Source organism: Melanotaenia boesemani, chromosome 9, assembly GCF_017639745.1.
Source record: "Melanotaenia boesemani isolate fMelBoe1 chromosome 9, fMelBoe1.pri, whole genome shotgun sequence".
Classification (NCBI taxonomy): domain Eukaryota; kingdom Metazoa; phylum Chordata; class Actinopteri; order Atheriniformes; family Melanotaeniidae; genus Melanotaenia; species Melanotaenia boesemani.
In genome coordinates this window covers 9,951,028-9,972,374 of record NC_055690.1, presented here as the reverse complement: position 1 = coordinate 9,972,374, position 21,347 = coordinate 9,951,028, and the positions used below count along the sequence as shown (strand labels likewise).

The 21,347-nt window shown below is 37.8% G+C and overlaps 1 protein-coding gene across 4 annotated transcripts in view; it reads left to right on the top strand.

Annotated features, from left to right (window-relative positions):
* The window catches only part of LOC121645573 (spectrin beta chain, non-erythrocytic 1-like), a 101,093-nt gene that overhangs the window by 17,093 nt on the left and 62,653 nt on the right, over positions 1-21,347 (top strand). For all 4 annotated transcript variants that reach the window (XM_041994071.1, XM_041994069.1, XM_041994070.1 and 1 more), the window contains 14 exons: positions 3,545-3,702; positions 3,946-4,097; positions 5,115-5,288; positions 10,328-10,419; positions 10,562-10,642; positions 12,722-12,837; positions 12,952-13,064; positions 13,188-13,375; positions 14,916-15,033; positions 15,128-15,286; positions 15,659-15,961; positions 16,176-16,326; positions 17,116-17,252; positions 18,466-18,615. In XM_041994071.1, the coding sequence (XP_041850005.1) occupies positions 3,558-3,702; positions 3,946-4,097; positions 5,115-5,288; positions 10,328-10,419; positions 10,562-10,642; positions 12,722-12,837; positions 12,952-13,064; positions 13,188-13,375; positions 14,916-15,033; positions 15,128-15,286; positions 15,659-15,961; positions 16,176-16,326; positions 17,116-17,252; positions 18,466-18,615 (2,079 nt within the window). In that variant the 5' untranslated portion in view covers positions 3,545-3,557. The remainder of the gene's footprint in view (positions 1-3,544; positions 3,703-3,945; positions 4,098-5,114; positions 5,289-10,327; positions 10,420-10,561; positions 10,643-12,721; positions 12,838-12,951; positions 13,065-13,187; positions 13,376-14,915; positions 15,034-15,127; positions 15,287-15,658; positions 15,962-16,175; positions 16,327-17,115; positions 17,253-18,465; positions 18,616-21,347) is intronic.

Sequence of the window (21,347 nt, the reverse complement as noted above, 5' to 3'; positions counted from 1 at the left end):
CACAGTTAATGGAAATCAATAGAAAATCTTAATAAGGAGAGTTGCACACGTTTGGTTTTCAGTGCTGTTGCCTGCAGCTGGCTGATTCTTCAACAGCTGAGTCTAATAATTAAAGAGGATCACACACACACACAGACTGAGCATTGCTGTAAGCTGTGAATCAGATTGATTGATGGACATCAGGTGGTTGATGTTAGGCAAGGAACATGGCAAGGAGAATGGAGGAAGCACACACACACAGACACCAGTCTCATGCATGTGCTCAGTATTTAGGCTGACTTGTCAGAGTGGCAGCTTGATGTTTATTTCCTGTCAGGATTCAGCTATTGTTTCTCTCATGTTGTCCAGTCATTTCTTTCGGTTCTACAATGACATTATACAGAAACCATCTATTGTCTGTTCTTGTTATTTTGCACATGCAGGAGGTCTGATCTTGAATCTTTATGTTAACCTACTGGCTGATAGTTTGTCAGTCCAGTTTTAGATGTGATTTAGTTTTCACACATTCACACATTGCTTTTACAACACAGAGGATTAGAGTAAAAAATGTTCTGGGATTTAGGGATATCAAGCATGGCATTACTTCATTTTCAGCATTTGAGGTTACACCATCTGTTACCACTCATCTGAAACTTAATTACAAAATCATCTGACATGTTAAGGTTGATTTACGAAGAAACAGACCAATATTGTCCAAGAGAAAAGGTGACACTATGGGGTTTATCTAACATTTAACATCTTTTCAGTTGCCACTTATTCTGGGTATTACCACCCAAGTATAGGTGTGGTAACATTTTTATGCTGTTAGTATTACTAAGTAGTACTTATTTGTATGAATTGAGCTGGTTTCCCACAGTGTTGTTGGGTTGCGCCGCAGTCCTCTGCCTGCTTCATCATCAGATAGAAAGCTCTGTAATGCTTCACTGTTATTCTCTCCAGGGAAGATGGCTAAGTGCATGTGCACAACTACTTCTCCTCTTTCCATTCTGCAGGACACGTTGACATTTACTCAATATAGTGATGTGGTTTTTCAGTGTTTTAGGTTTAGTGACAACTGTGACCTCGGATATTTGTTTGCGGGGGGGAGGGAAGGAGGGGCCAGAAAAAGAAAATAAGACAAAGATTTACAAAAGGCAGAAACCTTAAATTGTGCACTTTGAGCTTTAAATCTTTTTACTCGCAATCTTCATTGTGAATCAGATACAGTCCTACAGATAAACACGGTTTAATAACATGATCTGAAAACACAACTATATGCAATTGTGTTTCAAGTATGGGGGGATGTGAGAGGAAATGAGAGAAGATTTGTCCCTCTGAGTCGTGAGACATTTCAAGGACAAGGCTTAATTTGATGTTGAAGGAGTTGAACAGTATTGTGACCAATGGCTTTAAAACAGAAAAGGTTGCAATCCAAAGTCTGGAGAGAGAGAATACTAATAGGTCTCCTTAATAAAAAATATATTTTAATTATTAGCCTTAGCTGAAAGACTCAGTGATATTTTGGCCTTTCTTTTGTGTAAACATAAGTAGCTTCTTTTAATGAATGGAAAATGTTTTTCTTTTGATAATTGTGAATTAAAGTAATTCATTTTCTGGACTTGCAGGAATCAAAAAAGTATTTTTACTGAAGAAACACTAAATGAAGAGCTGCTGCATATGGACGTCATCACATTTAAAATCATCCATTTAGCCCCTCTGACCTGGCAAAGAAAAGATTGGTGAGGATATGGCTCTGATTCCCAGTGGGGCCAGCCATGCATGTTAACATGTTCCCCCACTATAAAAAGCTTTGGAGGGGAGCACCAAATGACATATTTTATGTCCTGTGGGCACATCTGCTCTTCTGAGAGAAACCATGGCTGTTTCCATCCATCTATAAAAAAACAAAAAGATATAGAAATAGAAATAATGTGAGAGATATGGGAAGCTAATGTGACTATTCTTTTAGTTTTAATTTGCATTTATCACTTATTTAATGCAAAAAACACAGTAATTAATTTCTATTGCCTGTCTTAAGAATTTTTTCACCAAAGATGTTTAAAAATAGCTGAAAATACAATGTTTTGCACAATTTCCTCTAGTATTTAACAATATATAGCAGCTGCAATGCAGATGTGCGAGAAAATGTAGAAGAAAAAGGGACCAACAGAGGTGCAAGATAAAGAAAAATTTTAGCTTCTAACATGACAATGACCCCAGGAATACATCAAAATCAACAAAAGAATGGCTTCACCAGAAGAAAATTAAAATTTGGGTTGTTCCAGCCAGTAAATTCAGTCTGAAAGCTGCTGGGTGACCTAAAGATGTCTGTGCACAAGCGATACCCTTGTAATATGACAGACTTTCAGCGCGCTTTAAGAAAGAGTGGGCAAGTCAAGGTGTCCCATGCTGATAGACTCCCACCTGAGCGCTCTGAATGCTGTGATTAAATCAAAAGCTGCTTTAACACCGTTTTTTTTTTAAAAAAAAACTGTAATATTATTTTTTTTCTGTATTTTTGAAACATGGGAAAATACCAATAAGATTACGGAAACAGCGAATTTACATGTCTAATGCAAAACTAATATGAAAAACTGTGGAAATACATAAAATTTACATTTTTTAATAAAATAATAATTTAATTTTACATGAATATAGTGTTATAATACATTTTCATGTTTATCATAATTTCAGTAAAGTGTAATATAAAAAGAAAACTGAAACACCTAAAGTCAAGTTTAATACTGCTAATGCGCTGTTATTTTGTTACTGGTATATAAACAGTATATATATATATATATATATATATATACATATATACATATATATATATATAAAACAACTCTACTTTTACTCAACACTGGAAAAGTGGCTCCAATAGATACCTGAGGAACATCAGACATCTCCATCCAGAAGACTGCAGTCCTAGGAACAGCTAAGACACTGTGTAGGACCCTCAAGCCTACCAGGACTCTGGTAGAGGACAAATTGATAATACTGATACTGGATTAGATCTGTCTTGACACTAGTTACATTTTGATTTTGATCGACTGGCTTGTTGTCTCTTCACGTGCATGTATATGAAGCTGATGAATAACTGAAAACTAAGCCGGAATCGTAGACTGGAGATTTTCTTACCTCTCACCCTCTGAGAAGTTCTGAGGTTATTTTTATCATCCTGCTTGCAGCTTTTAAAGGGACAAACAGGAGATCATTTTACTTTCTTTTTTAAACATCTTTTTACATTGTGCGTCCCACCGTCCTTTTAGTCAACATCAGAGAGACTATTTTTAGCCTCACTGTTATACAATGTATTTAATTTCAAGGATAGATGCTGTATTATTAATGAACAAGAATCAGCTACTGAGCACTTCCATCATTTGTACATTTTTAAGACTCCTCATTAAACTGAATCTTGCTGCGACTGTTTCAGGTGAACTTTGTTCCAGTGGACCTGTGTGGCTGGATTAGGGTTAAAAGGTGTCAGATGATGCGTGAAGTCAGTTACAGTTTAGTTAACAGCTGTGAACATCCTTCAACAAGGTGTTTTGTGTGCATGTTGCAGGGTGTAGGGCGCGATGGCTAATGCGTCCCCAGACCTGGACAATGTGGAAGCCCAGCGCCAGCTCAACAACAACAACCGACCAATCAGCTCTGGGTTCTGGGAGACAGAGTGCACAAGCTCCAAGCTGTTCGAGTGCTCCCGCATCAAAGCTCTGGCAGGTCAGAAATCACACACAGATGGGTGCACCTGCATCTGCACAAAAACACACATAACAAAAGACATCTGCAATCAGAATGTTTACACCTGTGGAGCAGCCTGGTCTCACATCCTAAATGTTACAGTTTTTTTTCAGTTTTGTGAAGATTTGTTTAAAAGATATTTTACTCCAAAAACTGTGATTTAAAGCCTTCTTTCTTTTCTTCTTCCAATTGGCATTAAGTTAATTTTTTTTCTTGTTTTAGATGAAAGAGATGCAGTTCAGAAGAAGACGTTTACAAAGTGGGTCAATTCCCATCTGGCCAGAGTGTCCTGTCGTATATCTGATCTTTACAATGACCTGAGGGATGGGTACATGCTCACCAGACTGCTGGAGGTCCTCAGTGGAGAGCTGCTGGTAAGAAAACACACACATACACACATGGACAGGTAAACTGGAAGTATGTCTTAATTAAGATGACCAATGGCTTGAAGAAAGGCTACATGATGCTGGAAAGAAATGCAGAAAAGACTGTGCTTTTTTTATTGTGATACTGTCAGAGCTATGCAATATATTGAAAGGTTCTTGTTATTGCAATTATTGTTATTGTTAAGATAACCGGAATATTACAAAGATGTGAAGTAGGAAAAGCACAAGAATATAACTAAGGGCTGCATTCCAGTTAGAAGTTTTGCTTTTGCATGCACAGGTGCAGAAGTGGAATGCTGCTCTCTTTGATACGAATAAGAGTTGCTCCACATATTTGAATATTTGATTTTTTTATATTCTTTATTCAACACAATATTTTATATAATGTATTTTTCTATATTGTGCAGCCCTTTATACTAAGTATTGCACTATAAAAAAGATAAAAGAACTTAAACAAGATTTTTTGTAAAAATGTGATTAGAAAAAATGTTCACATGAACGTTGATGCTATACAACCTTCCTCATTTCTTATCCTCAACAAACTCAGATTTTTGTGATCAGTCAAAATTTCTCCAGTGTCAAAGAGCTACGAAACTGTGTAAATAATGTTCTAAAAACACATTTTTTGTTGCTTAGCTATAGAAGATGAGAACTATTTGGATGTTTTATTCATACTCTGAAGCAAAATATATATAAGCATTGTCATGAGATATATAGAAATAGATACAGATAAAGATATTTTATAGTATAAACAGTTGCATTCAAGTAGTTCATTCATTTGTCAAGAATCGACCTAAAAATGTTTTCTGCACACCAGTATAGCAGGTGGAGGTACTGCAGCTCTGTGCTAGGGACAAACATATAGAGGGAGTAGGCTATCTGTTGGATTTTTCTTTTACAATAATATAGTTTTATGTCAGGGTTGTGATGAGACTGGCTGATGTTGGTAGACAAGAGCAGAGACAAGTAGTCAAGCTATAATTATTTCCTTTTTCTTTTCCCAAGCCGAGACCTACAAGGGGTCGTATGAGAATCCACTGCTTGGAGAATGTCGACAAAGCCCTGCAGTTCCTTAAAGAGCAGAGGGTTCACCTTGAAAATGTCGGTTCCCATGACATTGTGGATGGTAACCATCGCCTCACCCTGGGCCTTATCTGGACTATCATCCTACGCTTCCAGGTAAACCCAAAATAAAGAATGGAGGCATTATCAAATTTATTACACAATGATGTTTAGCAGAATAACAGTATAGACTGGTTTTTGTTGTGCAGGATTTTTGCATTCAAGCTAGATTATTTTATATTTGATTCTAAGTGCATTGAGATGCTTGCAATGCTGCCAAGCTACTCATTGAAGAACAGGTTTGCTGTAATCAGTAGTGGCATCATTTACGATGAACTCTCAGTTTGGGGCAGGCTGTCACAGCTCCCACGTCACCAGTGTGCGACAGCCACAGCTGTGCTAGTTGGAAAAAGCTTGAATGTCACACTGAGGCCCAGAGACCGCGGTCGCCATCCAGTCTGCTCTCCAACAAGGACATTCATGCACACACAAATACCCACTGCATGCACTGTCTTACCTGTCCGTTTGCCTGTCTATAGAGGTGCACACGGCAATGTGCTCACATTTGATATGTGCACGCTCACACATGTACAGTTTTCCTGGCCTTAGCAGCAGTGATACAGCATCATTTTTTTCATGTAAGTACAACATAAGCCCACGGCTGCTATTTATTTTGCTTCAGTGCTACAGCGTTGCCTTGGTGCACAGTGCTTATATAGCATTATTCAGACACTTCTGGGTCTCCTGGGACTCAGTATTGTCATGCTCAGCCTGGCTACCTACCATGAAGCACATTTAACAGCACTGCTAACACAATGATTCAGTAGTATATGTGTATACCTCAGCAGCCAAATCAAGTGAATGAAAGAGGTTGAATGGTCTGTGCGTGCAGATGGCTGAACCTATTTTATCACATTAAATATCAAAATGCATGGATATGTTTGCTTGTGAAAATGTATTCTGATACATCAATAATGTTCACAGAGGACTCGATTGAAATTCACAGTAATTTAATCACCCTGCACCCACCTTGCAAAACCAGATTTGTTTGGATTATGGTCTGACTGCACTGCGTTAACATAATATGAATGAGTAAAAAACAACTTACATTTCTTCATATTTCTTTGACTCTTCAGTCTAGAGTACTGCAACATTAGTTGACTGCTAGATATGCCACCATTAGATGTAGCCTTAGCTGTTTTCCTGCTTCCATGATCCACCCGTTTGATGGCTTCTTCAATTTTTCATGTGCTGAGGAAGGAGAGCAGTGCAGGACCTTGTTGTTGCATGTGTACATGTGGATCTTTAGCTGTGTATGTCCATGTTTTTGTTACCTTTTTTGGTAGAAATTCAAGATTTGTGTACATGCACAACAACATTCTCATTTATCTTATGCTGAGTCGAACAGTGTTCTAATTATCATATTTATATAATTTGCCAGTATGTTAATAAACTTATACATTCTCTGATTCCACTGTAACATGTATGCCCATCCAAATAACATGATTATATCCACATTCTTTAAAACACAGAATTCCTCAGGATTCTCCCTTTCCTCAGAAGTGTGTCATTCCTTTCAGTACTGGAGGTAGTAAATTTGGTGTCACATCTTTTTAAAGAAAGAACCAACTGATCTATAAAAACAGGTCCATGCCAATCAACAGAAAGTCAAAAGTTGCTTAAATTTGTGGATCTGGCCACTCCAAAGCTAAAGGCTTGTGTTAGGAGCAGTGTTTATAACTGGATGCAGTGAACATGGTAAAAAACACAATTTTGTGATATGTCTACAAGAGATTGTCCCATATACCATGATTGGACCACTTTGAATGTGCTTTTATTTGGTTTATTATTATGTTTATTATTAAGTTAAGATGTTAACTGCTCATTTTAATCAGGGATTGAGTTTTCATGAGAATAGTTGTGAATGTTTGTGTGAGTGGTACAAAACAAAGATGGAGACTGATGAGAAGCTGTAAACAGCCATGTTGGAAGTTAAAGGTGACAATTGCATCCTTTGGCTACTATGCCTTAGTCTTTCCTGCTGTTCCTGTCATTTTCTCTTCACAGGCTGGCCTTAATAAATCTTGAGGCTTTTGCCACATTGCCTTCATCATGTCAACTTCCTTTCACACCTACTTTAGCTGCCTTTAATTAAATGTACAACTAAAGGAAACAAAAGCTTATTTAGAACAGTAACTTGACAAGAAACCTTTCCAGGTAAATATATTAGATAAAACACTTTTTGCCATCTAAAAAAATTAAATGTTAAACAAAAACATTCCTTCAGTTAGTCATGAAACAAATACCACTTTTGTTTTGTTTAGTTTGTATGAAACTTTTGGATTGGCTGAGGTTTCTGTAGTTGGAGTGGCTTCTCCTCCTGCTCTAATCTCTCCTCATCTCCACCTTATTTCCCCTTTCCTTCCTTCCTCTGAGGTGAAAGTGAGAGTTTGCTTTGCCAGGTCAGCAGATAGGGCCAAACCACTGCAGTAACAGCTCACAGGCAGGAAAAGGGAGGGACAGAAAGAGAGGGGAAAAGAGAGGGAGAGAGAAAGAGAGAGAGAGTGAAAGAGAGAGGGGGAGAAGAATGACAGAAAAAGGAAGAGGTAAATCCAAAGTATATACAGAACGATGCCCAAATAATAACATTCAGTTATTATTTGCAGCAACTTCTATCAGAGGGTTGCATATGGCTGGCTGAGTATCCTTGTGCAGGGTCTGCTTGCATTTGCTTACTTAACAAACTGCTTGCTCTCTCACTGCTTACAGTGCATTTGAATGGTGGCACACTGATCAAGCTTTATTGTATTTCTGAAAAGATCTTTTTATTGCATATTAAAGGAAGATGATATTGTGCTTTCCCGGCACTGAAAAAGTGTATTGTATTCAAATCAGCCAGATGTTCCTAATGTTTTATACATTCCCTGTGTTGTTATCCGGCTCAATGTCCTAATGATGTCTTAGGATTTAATGTTGCCGGTAGGTTAACAACAAAGAAAAAGTACTGCTATTTTAAAGATTCAATATCACCACAGAAAAGTCTGTGTTCAGGATCCTTTTTTTTTTTAATTTTCTGATAAAAGTATATATACACCTCTGTTAGTGTATATATATATATATATATATATATATATATACATATATCCATTATCCTCCTTATCCATTTTTTTCTAATGCTTAGAGTTATGTGTGTTTTCATCATGTAGGACTGTCTGTGTGTGTAGGTGTGTGCAGTGTTGTGCCTAGCGACGGAGGCAGCAGCTGATCCCAGGGTGTTATGTCCCCAATTACCTTGTATTATGTCAATATGATATGATTTGTTGAATGGTTGTCACTGTCACCTATCATCAGACTTCGTAACGGCTCCGCTGTTGTTCTCAGGAAGCATACGGTGCAGTTTTTATAAAACCAAGAACCTCCGCTAATGTTGCCCATGTCTCTTTTCTTTAAGAGATTTCTTGATGTTTAGAAGTGTTTACTTTTACTTCACATACTTTTAGTTTAAGCCTTACATACTGTTTGGGTCAAATTTGGCCTGTTTTGACATTTGACAGGTGTGAAATTAACCTAAAAACATCTTTCTTTTTGTCTGGAATTTGAGTTTTTCTAAAGTGACAGAAAATATACAAAAATTCAAATATTTTCAAATTCTGTTTTTTTGAACAGGTGGTAATTTTTGCACATTGAGGCTTTTTTGGGTCAAATTTGACGTGTATCTATTTAAATAAATTTTAGATCTATCCATGTGGGTCAAATCAAGGAAACTGTGGTTTAAGGGAATCTTGGAACCGTGAAACTGTACAAGCCTTGTTTCTGTATTTTGTTTTGTTTTGTTTTATCTAATTTATGTATTTATTTTTATGGGACAGAAGTGGCAAGAGTTCAAGGGGGGCTGGATTCTATCATAAGAACTGTCTGTGTTCCCACTAAATTTCCTTGGTTTACACAGACACCTGCTGGGGGATCAGGAAACAGTAAAGTAGTGAAGCAGCGGAGGATTAATCATATATGGTGTAGAAAGGGAACAGAAGACATGCAGAGGTCAAATGGTGCAGGAACACAGACACAAGATCTGCACCTGCAAACACCTGCAATGTAATATAATAAACTACTAATGAATAAATTTGGGTGGGGTGGATGGTGGTGAGGTATATAAGCTGTCATTTCAGTGACAGACATCATGGTGGCAATAGATGAGGTGCAACATGCCCTTGGTCTGATCCTCCAAGAGGGGGAGGTTGTTAGGGATTTGGAGGAAGATGTGTCACACAACATAATGGGACAGAGAAGGAGATGTAAGATTTGTTCTTCAAATGACTGGAAAAACTGCAGAAAGTAGTTTATAATAGGCATTTTATTATTTAATGTTTTATGTTTAAGTGATAAATGTCAAATTAATATTGCTTTTCGTGTCGTGGTTTTAAGCTTAACTCTCTCTCTGACCCCCTTTTCTGTACACTAACTGTAAAATAAAGACCACTATAGCCAAGAAAATAAAAGATAACTATGATTTCTTATAGTGAAGACTGTGTTTAATGATTGTAATGATTAAACATGTTATATTAAAAATTCTAACAGTTCTAGAAAGTTCATGCCATTATTTAATTAAGTAAAATATATCTAAGTTTTAATAGCTGATATGTTTTTATGTTTTATGTAAAACAGGACGTATTGTATCATAGTAGATGTTTTTCTCTAAAAACAAGTGCTGTAAAACCTAAAAAATATTCTCTTCCTGCTCTTTGAACCTTTCTAAAGGTTTAATCATGCATTTATCTGTGATAAAAACTATTTATACATTCTACATAGATCTGTAGTTTAAACTTTGGTATAGACACTTAATATGAAATAAATATAAACTCAGGTCAAAACTGATCCGGACCTAAGGCACAAAATATAAACTGTATGTAAGGGTTAATTGATCTAATCACAGTTTGTTATATATTAAATTTTTAGTTATATGCTTATTACACAATACACACAGTTACAGCAGGGAAAAAATAGCTTACTTACACCAGAAGGTACCGTCTTTAGTAAGCTTGAAGTAGAAATACCTAGAACATGTTAATTAATTCCAGTTATTTTCATCTGGCTTAGAGTTTCTGGGAGGCACATTATCTCTTTCTGAACCTCTGCTTTGCTGCATTCCTGTTCAGATCCAGGTGATCAAAATTGAGACAGAGGACAACAGGGAAACTCGCTCTGCCAAGGATGCTCTGCTGCTTTGGTGCCAGATGAAGACTGCAGGGTGAGCTTTGAAACTAAAATACGAGTCCAAGCTGCAGTGGGAAATTTCAGGATTATTTAAGAATTATGTTGGCATTTGCAAATGAAGTATGAGGTTCATTGGTGTATGTTTCAAGTCAGAAAAACATATAATCCTACTCCAGATACCCTGAGGTCAACATCCAGAACTTCACCACCTGCTGGAGAGACGGCCTTGCCTTCAACGCCCTCATACACAGACATAGGTACGACACACACCCAAAGGTTTTTATGATGGTGTCAGCATCATTTTTACACCAGCATGTTTTTATTTAATTTAATTAATTAATTTATTTTTTATTAAGGAGTTAAAGTTGGGCTGGGTGATATCGCATAAAAAATATCAGGATATATTTTTTCATATTGTCTGATCTCGATTTTTATCATGATTTTTTTTAATGCTGCCAGTTTTCAAGTATCTGTACTGAAAACCAAAGAAATTAGGTCAACATTTCACTAACATACAAAGTAAATAACTAAGCAAAATAAATAAAATCACCATCAGAATCTTCATAAATACGAAGAATAGTGTTTTTTTTGGCTTCTGTTGACCGCTGTGAGGAAGCAGATGCATCTCCAAATGAAAGTTTTCTTGCAGAGAGCAGCTCAAACTCTGATATTTCAAATAGCACCAGAAGCAGCATAACTTCGTGAAAAATATTCTAAATGTAAGGCTTGAAAACTATAAGAATCTCCATTAATAAAGCAGATAGGGTTTTTCTTTCATCATTGCGACCAGGCACCTCTATGCCCAAAATCAGCTGCTTTCAGAGATAATGCCAAATTCATATTTTTAAAACAGCATTAGTAATAACTTTCCTTACGTATTTGAGATTTTTCTGCTTCTACTTATACTTTTTTGCTACTTTGCATACAGTAGTATGTACTGCCTACAGTAGTAGCTGCATACAGTAATAGCAGCTTGTTTTTGGCAGTAACCAAATTTCTGACCGCGCTACTGTGCACTAATATATGTATATGTGAGGGCACGTGACTTGTGAAGGCACATGCAAGTAAAAATCCAATCCAATCCACTTTATTTATAAAGCACTGTCACAAAGCAGTGGATGTGCGGACCCAAATGCAGACAGAGTTCTAGAACTAAGGAAAAAGGTTTATTTGATGACAAATTGTTTAGTATAACAGCGAGCGGGCAGAGCTGATCCTCGGTCTGAAAGGGCAGAGTAGTGCAGGCGTGGCTCTGGATCTGGAAGGTTTACACAGGATTCTCTGGAAGACCAAACGGATTTACACCAGGAAACAATAGCTTGACAGAATCTCTCAAAATACAAGAGACTAGATACCAAGTGTGGTTGGTACAACACTCTGGCGTCAAGTGAAGGAGGGATGTGGTCTAAATACTCTGGAGGATCAGTAGATGACTGGTAGCCATGATGATTAGATGGGTGGCAGCTGTGATGATTAGATGAAAGGCAGCTGCACCATAGGAATCTGTCTGAAGAAACAATCATGCCCACAAACACACATAGGGGGAGAACAACAAAAAGAGCTAACACTAGAGTCCGGTGTCCATGACAGGCACATTTTAAAAACAAAGAAAAGTCTCCAAAGTGCCACACATCAACAATCAACAATGATCAACAACATTAATAATAAAAAAAAAAAGCTCCCCTGAAAACCACAATGAATTTCGAACTGAAGCAAAACTTTTGCTCCTCTTTGAATGCTGCTTGCACAGCGTAATAATGATTACTCTATTGACTACTGTTTTGGTTGTGAGGCTGCACTGCTAGTAGAGCTAAACCGCTAGTAGTGGCTAAACTGCTAGTAGAGCTAAACTGTTAGTAGAGCTAAACTGCTAGGTCTACTTTGTGCCAAACTGGCAGGCTGAGCGGACCGTTCTTGCATTTTCATGGTTTCTGTATAATCACTTGGGTAGTATTCCTTTAAATGATTAAACATATTTCATGTGTTGCTGGTTTTTGAGGGCATCAATTGCTGATATATCCGGCTTAATTTGCTTCATGTCTCTTTTGAGATACGCCCCTTATTTTGCTTGTCTAGCTTCAACCTCTCCAGCAATTTATGGAACTGGAGCATAAACAGGTCCACTCTCATTTGCTTTTGTTGTGCACACTTCGCTGTGTTTGATTGAGTAAATAGGCTCACAGCTGATAACAATGATCGACCAGAAATCTATTGCGCTCATTAAGTACGATCTTATGATCGCCCAGCTCTAAAAGTATGGGTTAAACACCCACTTAACCAGTTTTACTGTTTTACACACATGACTGACTCTTATTACATTATCTTGCGCCCTTCAGGCCTGATCTAATAGAGTTCCACAAGCTAACACGGTCCAATGCAACCCACAACCTCCAGCAAGCCTTTAACATCGCTGAGCAGCACCTGGGCCTTACCAAACTACTGGACCCTGAGGGTGAGACTGATGATTGGGTTGAGGTCATTTAGACCACATCACATTAAAAGTAGCTCTAAAATACTGTGACATGAACTTCTTTTTTTCTGTCCCCTTCATCCCCTTCACATCCAGATGTGAACACAGAGAACCCAGATGAAAAGTCCATCATTACATATGTGGTGTCCTACTACCACTACTTCTCCAAGATGAAGGCTCTCATTGTGGAGGGAAAGAGAGTTGGCAAGGTAACATTTCATCAACATGTGTAAAGTGCAAAGACAAATATTTCTCTTCCTCTCATTGTGCATTTCTTCCTTAATTTTATCTTTGTCTTGTTCTTCTCTGAATTGTCTTCCTCTGTAAATCAGGTGCTAGATAACTGTATAGAGGCTGAGAAAATAATCAACCGCTACGAAGCTCTGGCGTCAGACCTGCTGGAGTGGATTGAGAAGACCATAGCAGTAATCAGCAACCAGAAGTTTGCAAACTCTCTGACTGGAGTTCAGCAGCAGCTGCAGGCCTTCACAACCTACTGCACTATAGAGAAGCCCATCAAGTACGTTTTATCAACTTTAGAAAGATGTGTCGACATTTTCATGCCATTTTGAACTTTATGCAGCTACAATTTGTATGCACATCTTCCAGTTCCTGACAGAAATATACACATATACAGCATTCAGACAAAGAGTACATGGTAAATACTACTTGCATGTTGGAAGTTTTGTTGATGAGCTGTGGCTTCAAATGTTCTGATTTTAGACTCTGAAATTTGGGCCTTTGTTTTAGAGACTTTGCTGTCATGTTTAACAATGTTTTTAGAGAAATTTAACATGTTTTTAATGAAAATGTCCAATCCATTTGTGCACTACTCCAGGCTTGAAAGGTGAAAGCACAGAAACTAAAGCATCAAGTAATAATTGTTAATACAGACGTGCAAACTGACCCATATGAGGGCATTTACAGAAAAGATAAGAAAACTTGATTAAAATAACTCTGAGCAGCAGCAGTTAGTTATTGTGAGTCAGCAATCTCTTCACAATGATCTAATCAATAAAAACCAAAAGAGATAGTTTCCTTTGTGTGTGTGCTAACTGCTGAAGAGTAGTACAGAAAGAACTCTGTTGCCTTACCTGCCGTGTGTTTGCCTAAATCTAACTTCTTGTCCAGCTTTGTATTTGTCAGGTGAAGCAGTTCTGAGTCATTATGGGTAAAGCAAGGCACTGTTAAAGTCCACCATGTCTCACTTTGCGTATAAGTAAATATTTGTTGAAGTGCACTCGAGCTCAGAGTCACTGAGCCTCGAGCTTTTTGTCCATCATCATCAGGATCAACGATACAAACAGCCTGGCGTACGCTCAGGTCTGCTGGCAGCTATGATGATACACTCAGACACACAAACACACCAACATACAGGCAGACTGTGGTGTGATTGGTCCTGTTTTAGTCTGTAATAGTGTTCAGTGGACTGACTGTGGGTGAGTTAAGTGCATGTGTTCAAACACTTGAATCCCTCATAACCAGCAGATCACTTCTAATTTAAAAATATACTTTAAACTCATGTGTTGTTATAATGATTCTGCAAATGCATGGACACAAGTAGTGCAGTTTATTTAAAGATTTGCAGCTGGTAGCATCATACTTTTTTATATTTTCCCGAAGGCTGGTTAATTTATTGACTTAACAGTCTGTATATGATGAAAGCAAAGATAAAGGATAAACTGAATTTACTGTATGAGGTTTTTATCTTCATATTGGTTCATTTATAAGTAAAAGCGAGGTGGACACCTCTGTGTTTTCAGAAAATGTCACCATGATTAATAACCAAGCTGCTGGACATCAGAACAGCAGTAAGATCAGATAAGTCACCCTTTACTCACAGATCTGTCTTTCGGCAAGCACTCATACTGTCTCATGTCCTTGATCAATATTTTGAACATATGTCCAACTTTGTGGCATCATCCTGGTGTGTCCTTCAATCTCACTTTTTCTCTAAATGTAAGTGCTTTGATCATGTGCAACACTGCAGAGAGCTCCTTAAAGACATGAGATGATATTAATAAGAGATCACTGACTTAAGTGTTCTTTTCCTCTCCCAGGTTTCAGGAAAAGGGGAATCTTGAGGTCCTTCTCTTCACCATCCAAAGCAAACTCAGAGCCAATAACCAGAAACCCTATGTGCCTCATGACGGGAAGCTAATCTCAGACATCAACAAGGTCATCCATCCATCAGCTGTGATGCTTTCCATACTGTAGCTCCTCTGTTTGATTCCTCATTGTTATTTAACAAGTTTTTATGGTCATTCATCAGGCCTGGGAGAGGCTTGAAAAAGCAGAGCATGAAAGGGGTGTGGCTCTACGCAAGGAGCTGATTCGTCAGGAGAAGCTGGAGCTGTTGGCTCAGCGCTTTGACCACAAAACCACCATGAGACAAGCATGGCTCAACGAGAACCAGAGACTTGTTTCTCAGGTATGGAAGTGAGAAGGACAAATGTATGAGTCTATTTCTTTAATGACATGTTATCTTCTACAACTTTATGCAACTACGTCTTCCAAAATTTCACGCTAAACAAGTCAAAGCTAATTCTTTCCAAAAACAAAAGAGATACACTTTGGTTCGGCTGGCAAATTCAACTCCTTTTAAACTAGAAATCCTTTTCTTTTTTTAATTAAAACATGTAATTAATCTTTTGCATGAGTGCGAGATCAGTTACTGCAGATTGACTGTAGCACCAGTCCCAATGTCTTATTTTTGCTCTCATACTGTCATTGAAAAATCATCCGTCTATCTTCTTTTGCTTCAGCTGCACATCTTTAATTCTTTTCTTCTGTCTGGCTTCAGGACAATTTTGGCTACGACCTGCCAGCAGTTGAGGCAGCAATGAAGAAACATGAGGCCATTGAGGCGGACATAGCCTCATATGAAGAGCGAATCAGTGTGGTTGTGGAACTTGCTGCCGAGATGGAAGTGGAAGGATACTACGACATCCGACGTATCTCGGCACGTAAAGAAAATATCCTGGGCCAGTGGACTCTGCTGAAGGAGCTGGTGGCCGGCAGGAGGACCCGGCTGGAGAAAAATCTAGCGCTGCAGAAGACTTTTCAGGATATGGTGTACATGATCGACTGGATGGAGGACACACAGGTAGGAGAGAATGTGTGTGAATGAAGTGGGTAAACAGAAAGAGTTAAAAACAGTGGAGTCAAAGACATGGAGGAAGACTAGAGAGCTAGAGACAGATAAGTTTGCGTGTGTGTGTTTTTGATATCGAACTCCAAATGATCTCATGCATTTATGCTCTTTTGTTATCCCTCCATTTTTATCATCCCTCTCTTCCCCTCTTCTTCTATTCACTCAGGTTCAGCTACTGTCAAAGGACTTTGGGAAGCATCTTCTGGAGGTGGATGACTTGTTGCAGAAACACAGCCTGCAGGAAGCTGATATTACTGTTCAGGCTGAGAGAGTCGAGATGCTCAACTCTGCTGCACTTAAATTCACCACAATCGAGGGTAAACACACACACACACACATACACACACATGCACAAATTGTCTTGAGGTTATGACATCAGGTGCCCGATTTTAACATATTTATACTGCTGCAGAAACTGCTGTTGAGAAGTGCAGACAAATTTGATAAATTTGCATCTGACACAGACTTTTGCAGTTTGCCCCACCACAGATGTACAGTATTTCAGGAAGTTTCCATTTTAAATGCAAAACAAGGAGATTTTCCACTCATGTTAATTTATTTGGAATTCCAAGAGAAGGCATATCATGCCAAGATACAGTACTTTTGATTCCCTCACAGAAATACGATTTGATCTGGAAACTTTTGACAATAATGCTAATATTAGTTGCCATTTTTTATGTAGTGCACTGATACTCACTTCAGTCCTACGAGGGCCGCAATCCAGCAGGTTTTCCATGTATCCCTGCACCAACACACCTGAGTCAAATTAATGAGTCATTGTGTAGAACCTGATTGGCTGTTAGAGCCACCTAATTTGACTCAGGTGTGTTGGTGCAGGGATACATGGAAAACCTGCTGGATTGTGGCCCTCGTAGGACCGAAGTGAGTATCAGTGATGTAGTGGTTAGCTCTGTTCCCTAGCAGCACTGTGTCTAGAAAAAGTCTTGAAATACAGATTTTAAATGATTTGGCTCCCCTCTGCTTGTTATCCTTAATGGACTTGGCCATAATGATTTATTTTAAGTTTGACCTGGATGCAAATGAAAAATGCTCTATCTACTAAGTTTTTTAACTCCAATAATGGTCTTCAACCTTTTGTCTCACAGGTTACCAACCATGTGACCCTCAGGTGATCTGTAACCGTGTCAACCATGTGTCCTCCTGTCTGGAGGAGCTGAAACAACTGGCAGCTAAAAGGCGTTCTGAGCTGGAGGAGTCAAGACAACTGTGGGCCTTCTTTCAGGTAGGATGGGTCGAGGCAGGATGTGAGGTCATGTGTCTCTCTAGTTGTTCCTGGCAAGTGAAGGGCTTAGAACAGGGTTGCATCTAAAAGTTGCAGGATGGTAGATCTCAAGGACCGGACTTGGGCACCCCTGGCTTAGAATATTTCATGAGCATGGAATCTTATAAAACTGAAACTTTATTTTCCACCCATGTTTTGTTACTTTTAGTAAATATAACATGTAAACTTGTTCTATTCAAACACCATTCCACTTTCTGAGTTGCTTGAAGGCTTTTGGACTTCATGTTTCACTTTCTACAAAATTTTAATCTATATCAAAATTCTCCCAAAGACAGATTTGAACATTTTTATCTAAAAGAGTACAGACCAGTAAGTCTTTAGTAGATATTTATTAGATTTGTGATCGCAATCTGTCACAGAAAGGGCAGTAAGTCATTTATCACAGTTGTAAAAGTTTTTTTTCTGGCTTTGCAACAGCTGTGTTGCATTGTTGTGGATCTGAATAAAGCAGGTGATTAGATATAATAAATCACAGCCTAATCACAGCTGTACTGTAATAATTGCGTCACTTCGTACAAAATGTTTGGCAGAGCTGGTTATTTTTTGCTTGAGTGTAGCATATATAAAGTATACTGCAACAGTTTTGAATTATGCAACTGATTGTGATCACCAAATATCAATCTTGTAAAGATCCATATACACCTCTGCTAACCCTCTAATGGAGCAGGTAACTTTCATATGTCTTTTTCATATCTCCTGAATTTCTGTTGTCTCTACAGTGATTCGTTAATTTATTTAGTTATTTATTCACTATCACCTTTGCTGTCACCTTTGCACCAAAACTTCCCGACAAATAAAGGATTATCTTATCTTATTCACATTACTGAATAATAATTATATGACTATTGAGAGTTTTGGATTTTAGATTACAGGAGAAGATGACTTTGAATTTGAGGGTTTTTTTTTCTATCCAAATATTTTTTCCTCACCCACATTAAACTTGTTTTCCTTCTTTCTGTTTGATCCTTTATTTATCTTTAATTGAATTTTAGTTTTCTGTTGCATCTATTTTTCCTCTACCTCTTTCTTCATTTCCTTTCTAAGAATAAAGCCAGTATTGTGACATATACTTGTGTTGTGGAGAAAAGTTCTGAAATAAAACCTTAAAAAACAAAACCTTGAAATCTTGTCTCCCTGTTTCTTGTCCTGTTAGGAATTGGAAGAATCGGAAGCCTGGATACGGGAAAAAAGCTCCATCCTGGCAGCTCAGGGTTTTGGGAAGGACCTTAGCAGTGTGCTGAGATTACTTCAGAAACACAAGACTCTGGCCGGGGAGCTGCTGGCTCATCGGTCACTGCTGCAGGTGTGTGTTTGTCTGTGTCTGTTAAAATCAGCACCTGTAAGACTAATGGTACCAGGAGTCTAAGTTCTGGACTTTATGTACTTTTCTGAGGTTCTGCATTAGCATTCATGAAGGATCTTTTTCCAACTGACCTATAAAAGATTGGTTTTGTTCCTCATGAAACCCTATTTTCTAATATTTTTGTACATGTCCTGTTGACTTTGGGTTTAATGAGGCCAGGTCTATCCAGGGCTGAGCCCTGGCTGCATCATGGGTAATCAACCTCTCTCATGATTTTTGCTTCTGATTTTTTTTTTTTCCCCTGATGTGAAATAGTGAATATCAAGAAGTAAACCAGTAATCTATCTTACAGGTTAACATTAGCTGTGTGTCCATTACCCCTAGAATCACACAAAAACCTAAATATCACAAAAAAGGTAATAGAAACAACTACATTTTGAAAAAATTCTCAAATATCGCTAAAAAGTTTTTATGCTCTCACGAGGAGGTTTTTCAGCTGTGTCAATATAGATGTATATCACAGAAGTGTAATGGAAACACTTTTATGCATTTGCACGTCACCAGACCAGTAAGGGGTCATGTGACCAGTTCATTTCAAATTGATGGTGTAGTGTTTATGGAGGGAGAATGAGACAAAAATATTTTTACAAATAATTAAAGAGAAAAATATAACCATCATTCTTGATAGCAAACAACAGCAAAATGCAGAGTTTTACAAGGAATTATAAATCTCCTTGTTCTTTAAAGTAAAGTCTTGTGGGATGAGATTTTACAGATTCAGTGGAAACACATGCAAAATTGCAATTGTACTTTGTCGACATTTTAGAAATATCACTTTTATTTTACAAAAAACTGTAATGGAAACGCAGCTGTTAAAGTTAATATTATATTAGGCTCTGGATCACTAACATTGATGAAGAACCAGCTTTTGTCTTTATCTACTCACAGCAAGGGTGGGTGTAGAAAATGTTTTATGTGGGGGGATATGCAGGGGCATAGATTGGACAAAGGGTGACACATGTACATAAAAAAAAAGGGAAAAAACATGGACTTTAGTTAATAATGAACTGATTATTACAACTAAAGTGGTCATCTAATGATAAAAGTAGAGTAAATTTTGTAAAAACAAAATACAAAGATATTTTTTAATCGGCTATTGTTCAGTTAGGATGGTTCTGCATTGTAAAACTTTTTTCCCTGCTGTACAAATACTTATATTTAATTGATAAAAGTTACGTTTTATCTGTGTTTCTTCACCTTGATTGTCTGTTTAACTTTGCACAGTTGTCACATGATGTTTACATACTTTTCATAAAATCTAAAAAATTTTGACAGATATTATCACTTGAGTAGGTAGTGGTGAGATTATGCTGTAGAAATGCTGCATGTTAATGTTAATACAGAATATTTAGAAAAATATAAAAATACATTACATGCTGTGTTCACCTGCACTTGAGCATCTTAAGTGTACCCAGGTGAAGGTCGGTCACAAGAAATTAACTACATTCATTAGAAATAAATAAGTTTATTCTCTTTTTCAGTATTGTTACTGTAGCCACATTGTTATTGTATCAAATAGTCTGTAAATGGTTACTCTGCACCCACCTGCCTCCTGTGTCTTAACCTGCATTTGGGTCCTGCTCCCTCCACACATACTGACAGTACAATCTGGCAATTTAACCAAGGGGTATATGTGTACACTGATGTGAACTAACTGAACTAGAAGCAGGTGAAGCAAATTAGCAAATGAAACTAGTGGTGATGAGTAGGAAGTGCAAAGAACACAGACGGGGATAAACCCACAAAATAATACAAGACACAGAACTGAGACAATGAAAACCAGAAAGTAAGGCATTAGAACAAGAAATGAACCAAAAACCTTCAGATCATGAGAACGATGAGTAACACAAGCAGTCAGCGAAATGCTGTGGAGCAACAACTTTAAATCATGGCTGTTTTCTGGAGAACTTGTGATCCATATTATTTCTGCAGTTGCATTTTACACATACTTGTAGATACAGGACAAGCATCAATACAACTTTCCCACAATGTTGTTGAACAGGGCACTCTTCTAAAGATTTTACATTAAACCTGGAAGTTATGAAGTCCAGACAGAATTTAGTTGACATTTACATCTTTTTACGCGCTAACCTGGATAAATGTACTTTAGGGCTGACAGATATGAAATTGTCACATGTATGGAGGATGAGGACCCAATTGCAGGGTAAAGAGGCAGGAGGCAGACAGGGGCAACGATAAAGGTTTAATGATAATAATGGAAGAAAACAGGGCTGGAAAAACTAAAACGGAGACAAAGACGACACTGGGGAAATAATGATGAAATGGCAGTGATTAAAAGAAAACAAAGAGATGTATATACACTGAGGTGAACTAACAAGGAGCACGTAAAAAAAAGAGCAAATGAAACCAGGGCTCAATCCCAAATCGGCCCCTACACACTACTCCTTCACTACCCAATGTCACTCCCAATGAAAAAGCAAAGCAATGAAAGCAAGAGTTTCTATGGCAACACAAAGACTCCCCAATTTTCTTTTCTTTTTAGTGAAACGTCCATCGGAGCCAAACCAGGTGCCTCGTTGTCCCTCAAACACAAATAAATTCAGCAAAAATTACAATGACAGGAGCTACATTATACTTCAAATGCCTACAAGTCTTTCAACCTTCCCTTCTTCTGTTATTCTAAATTATAATTTATTTTATTTAATTATTTT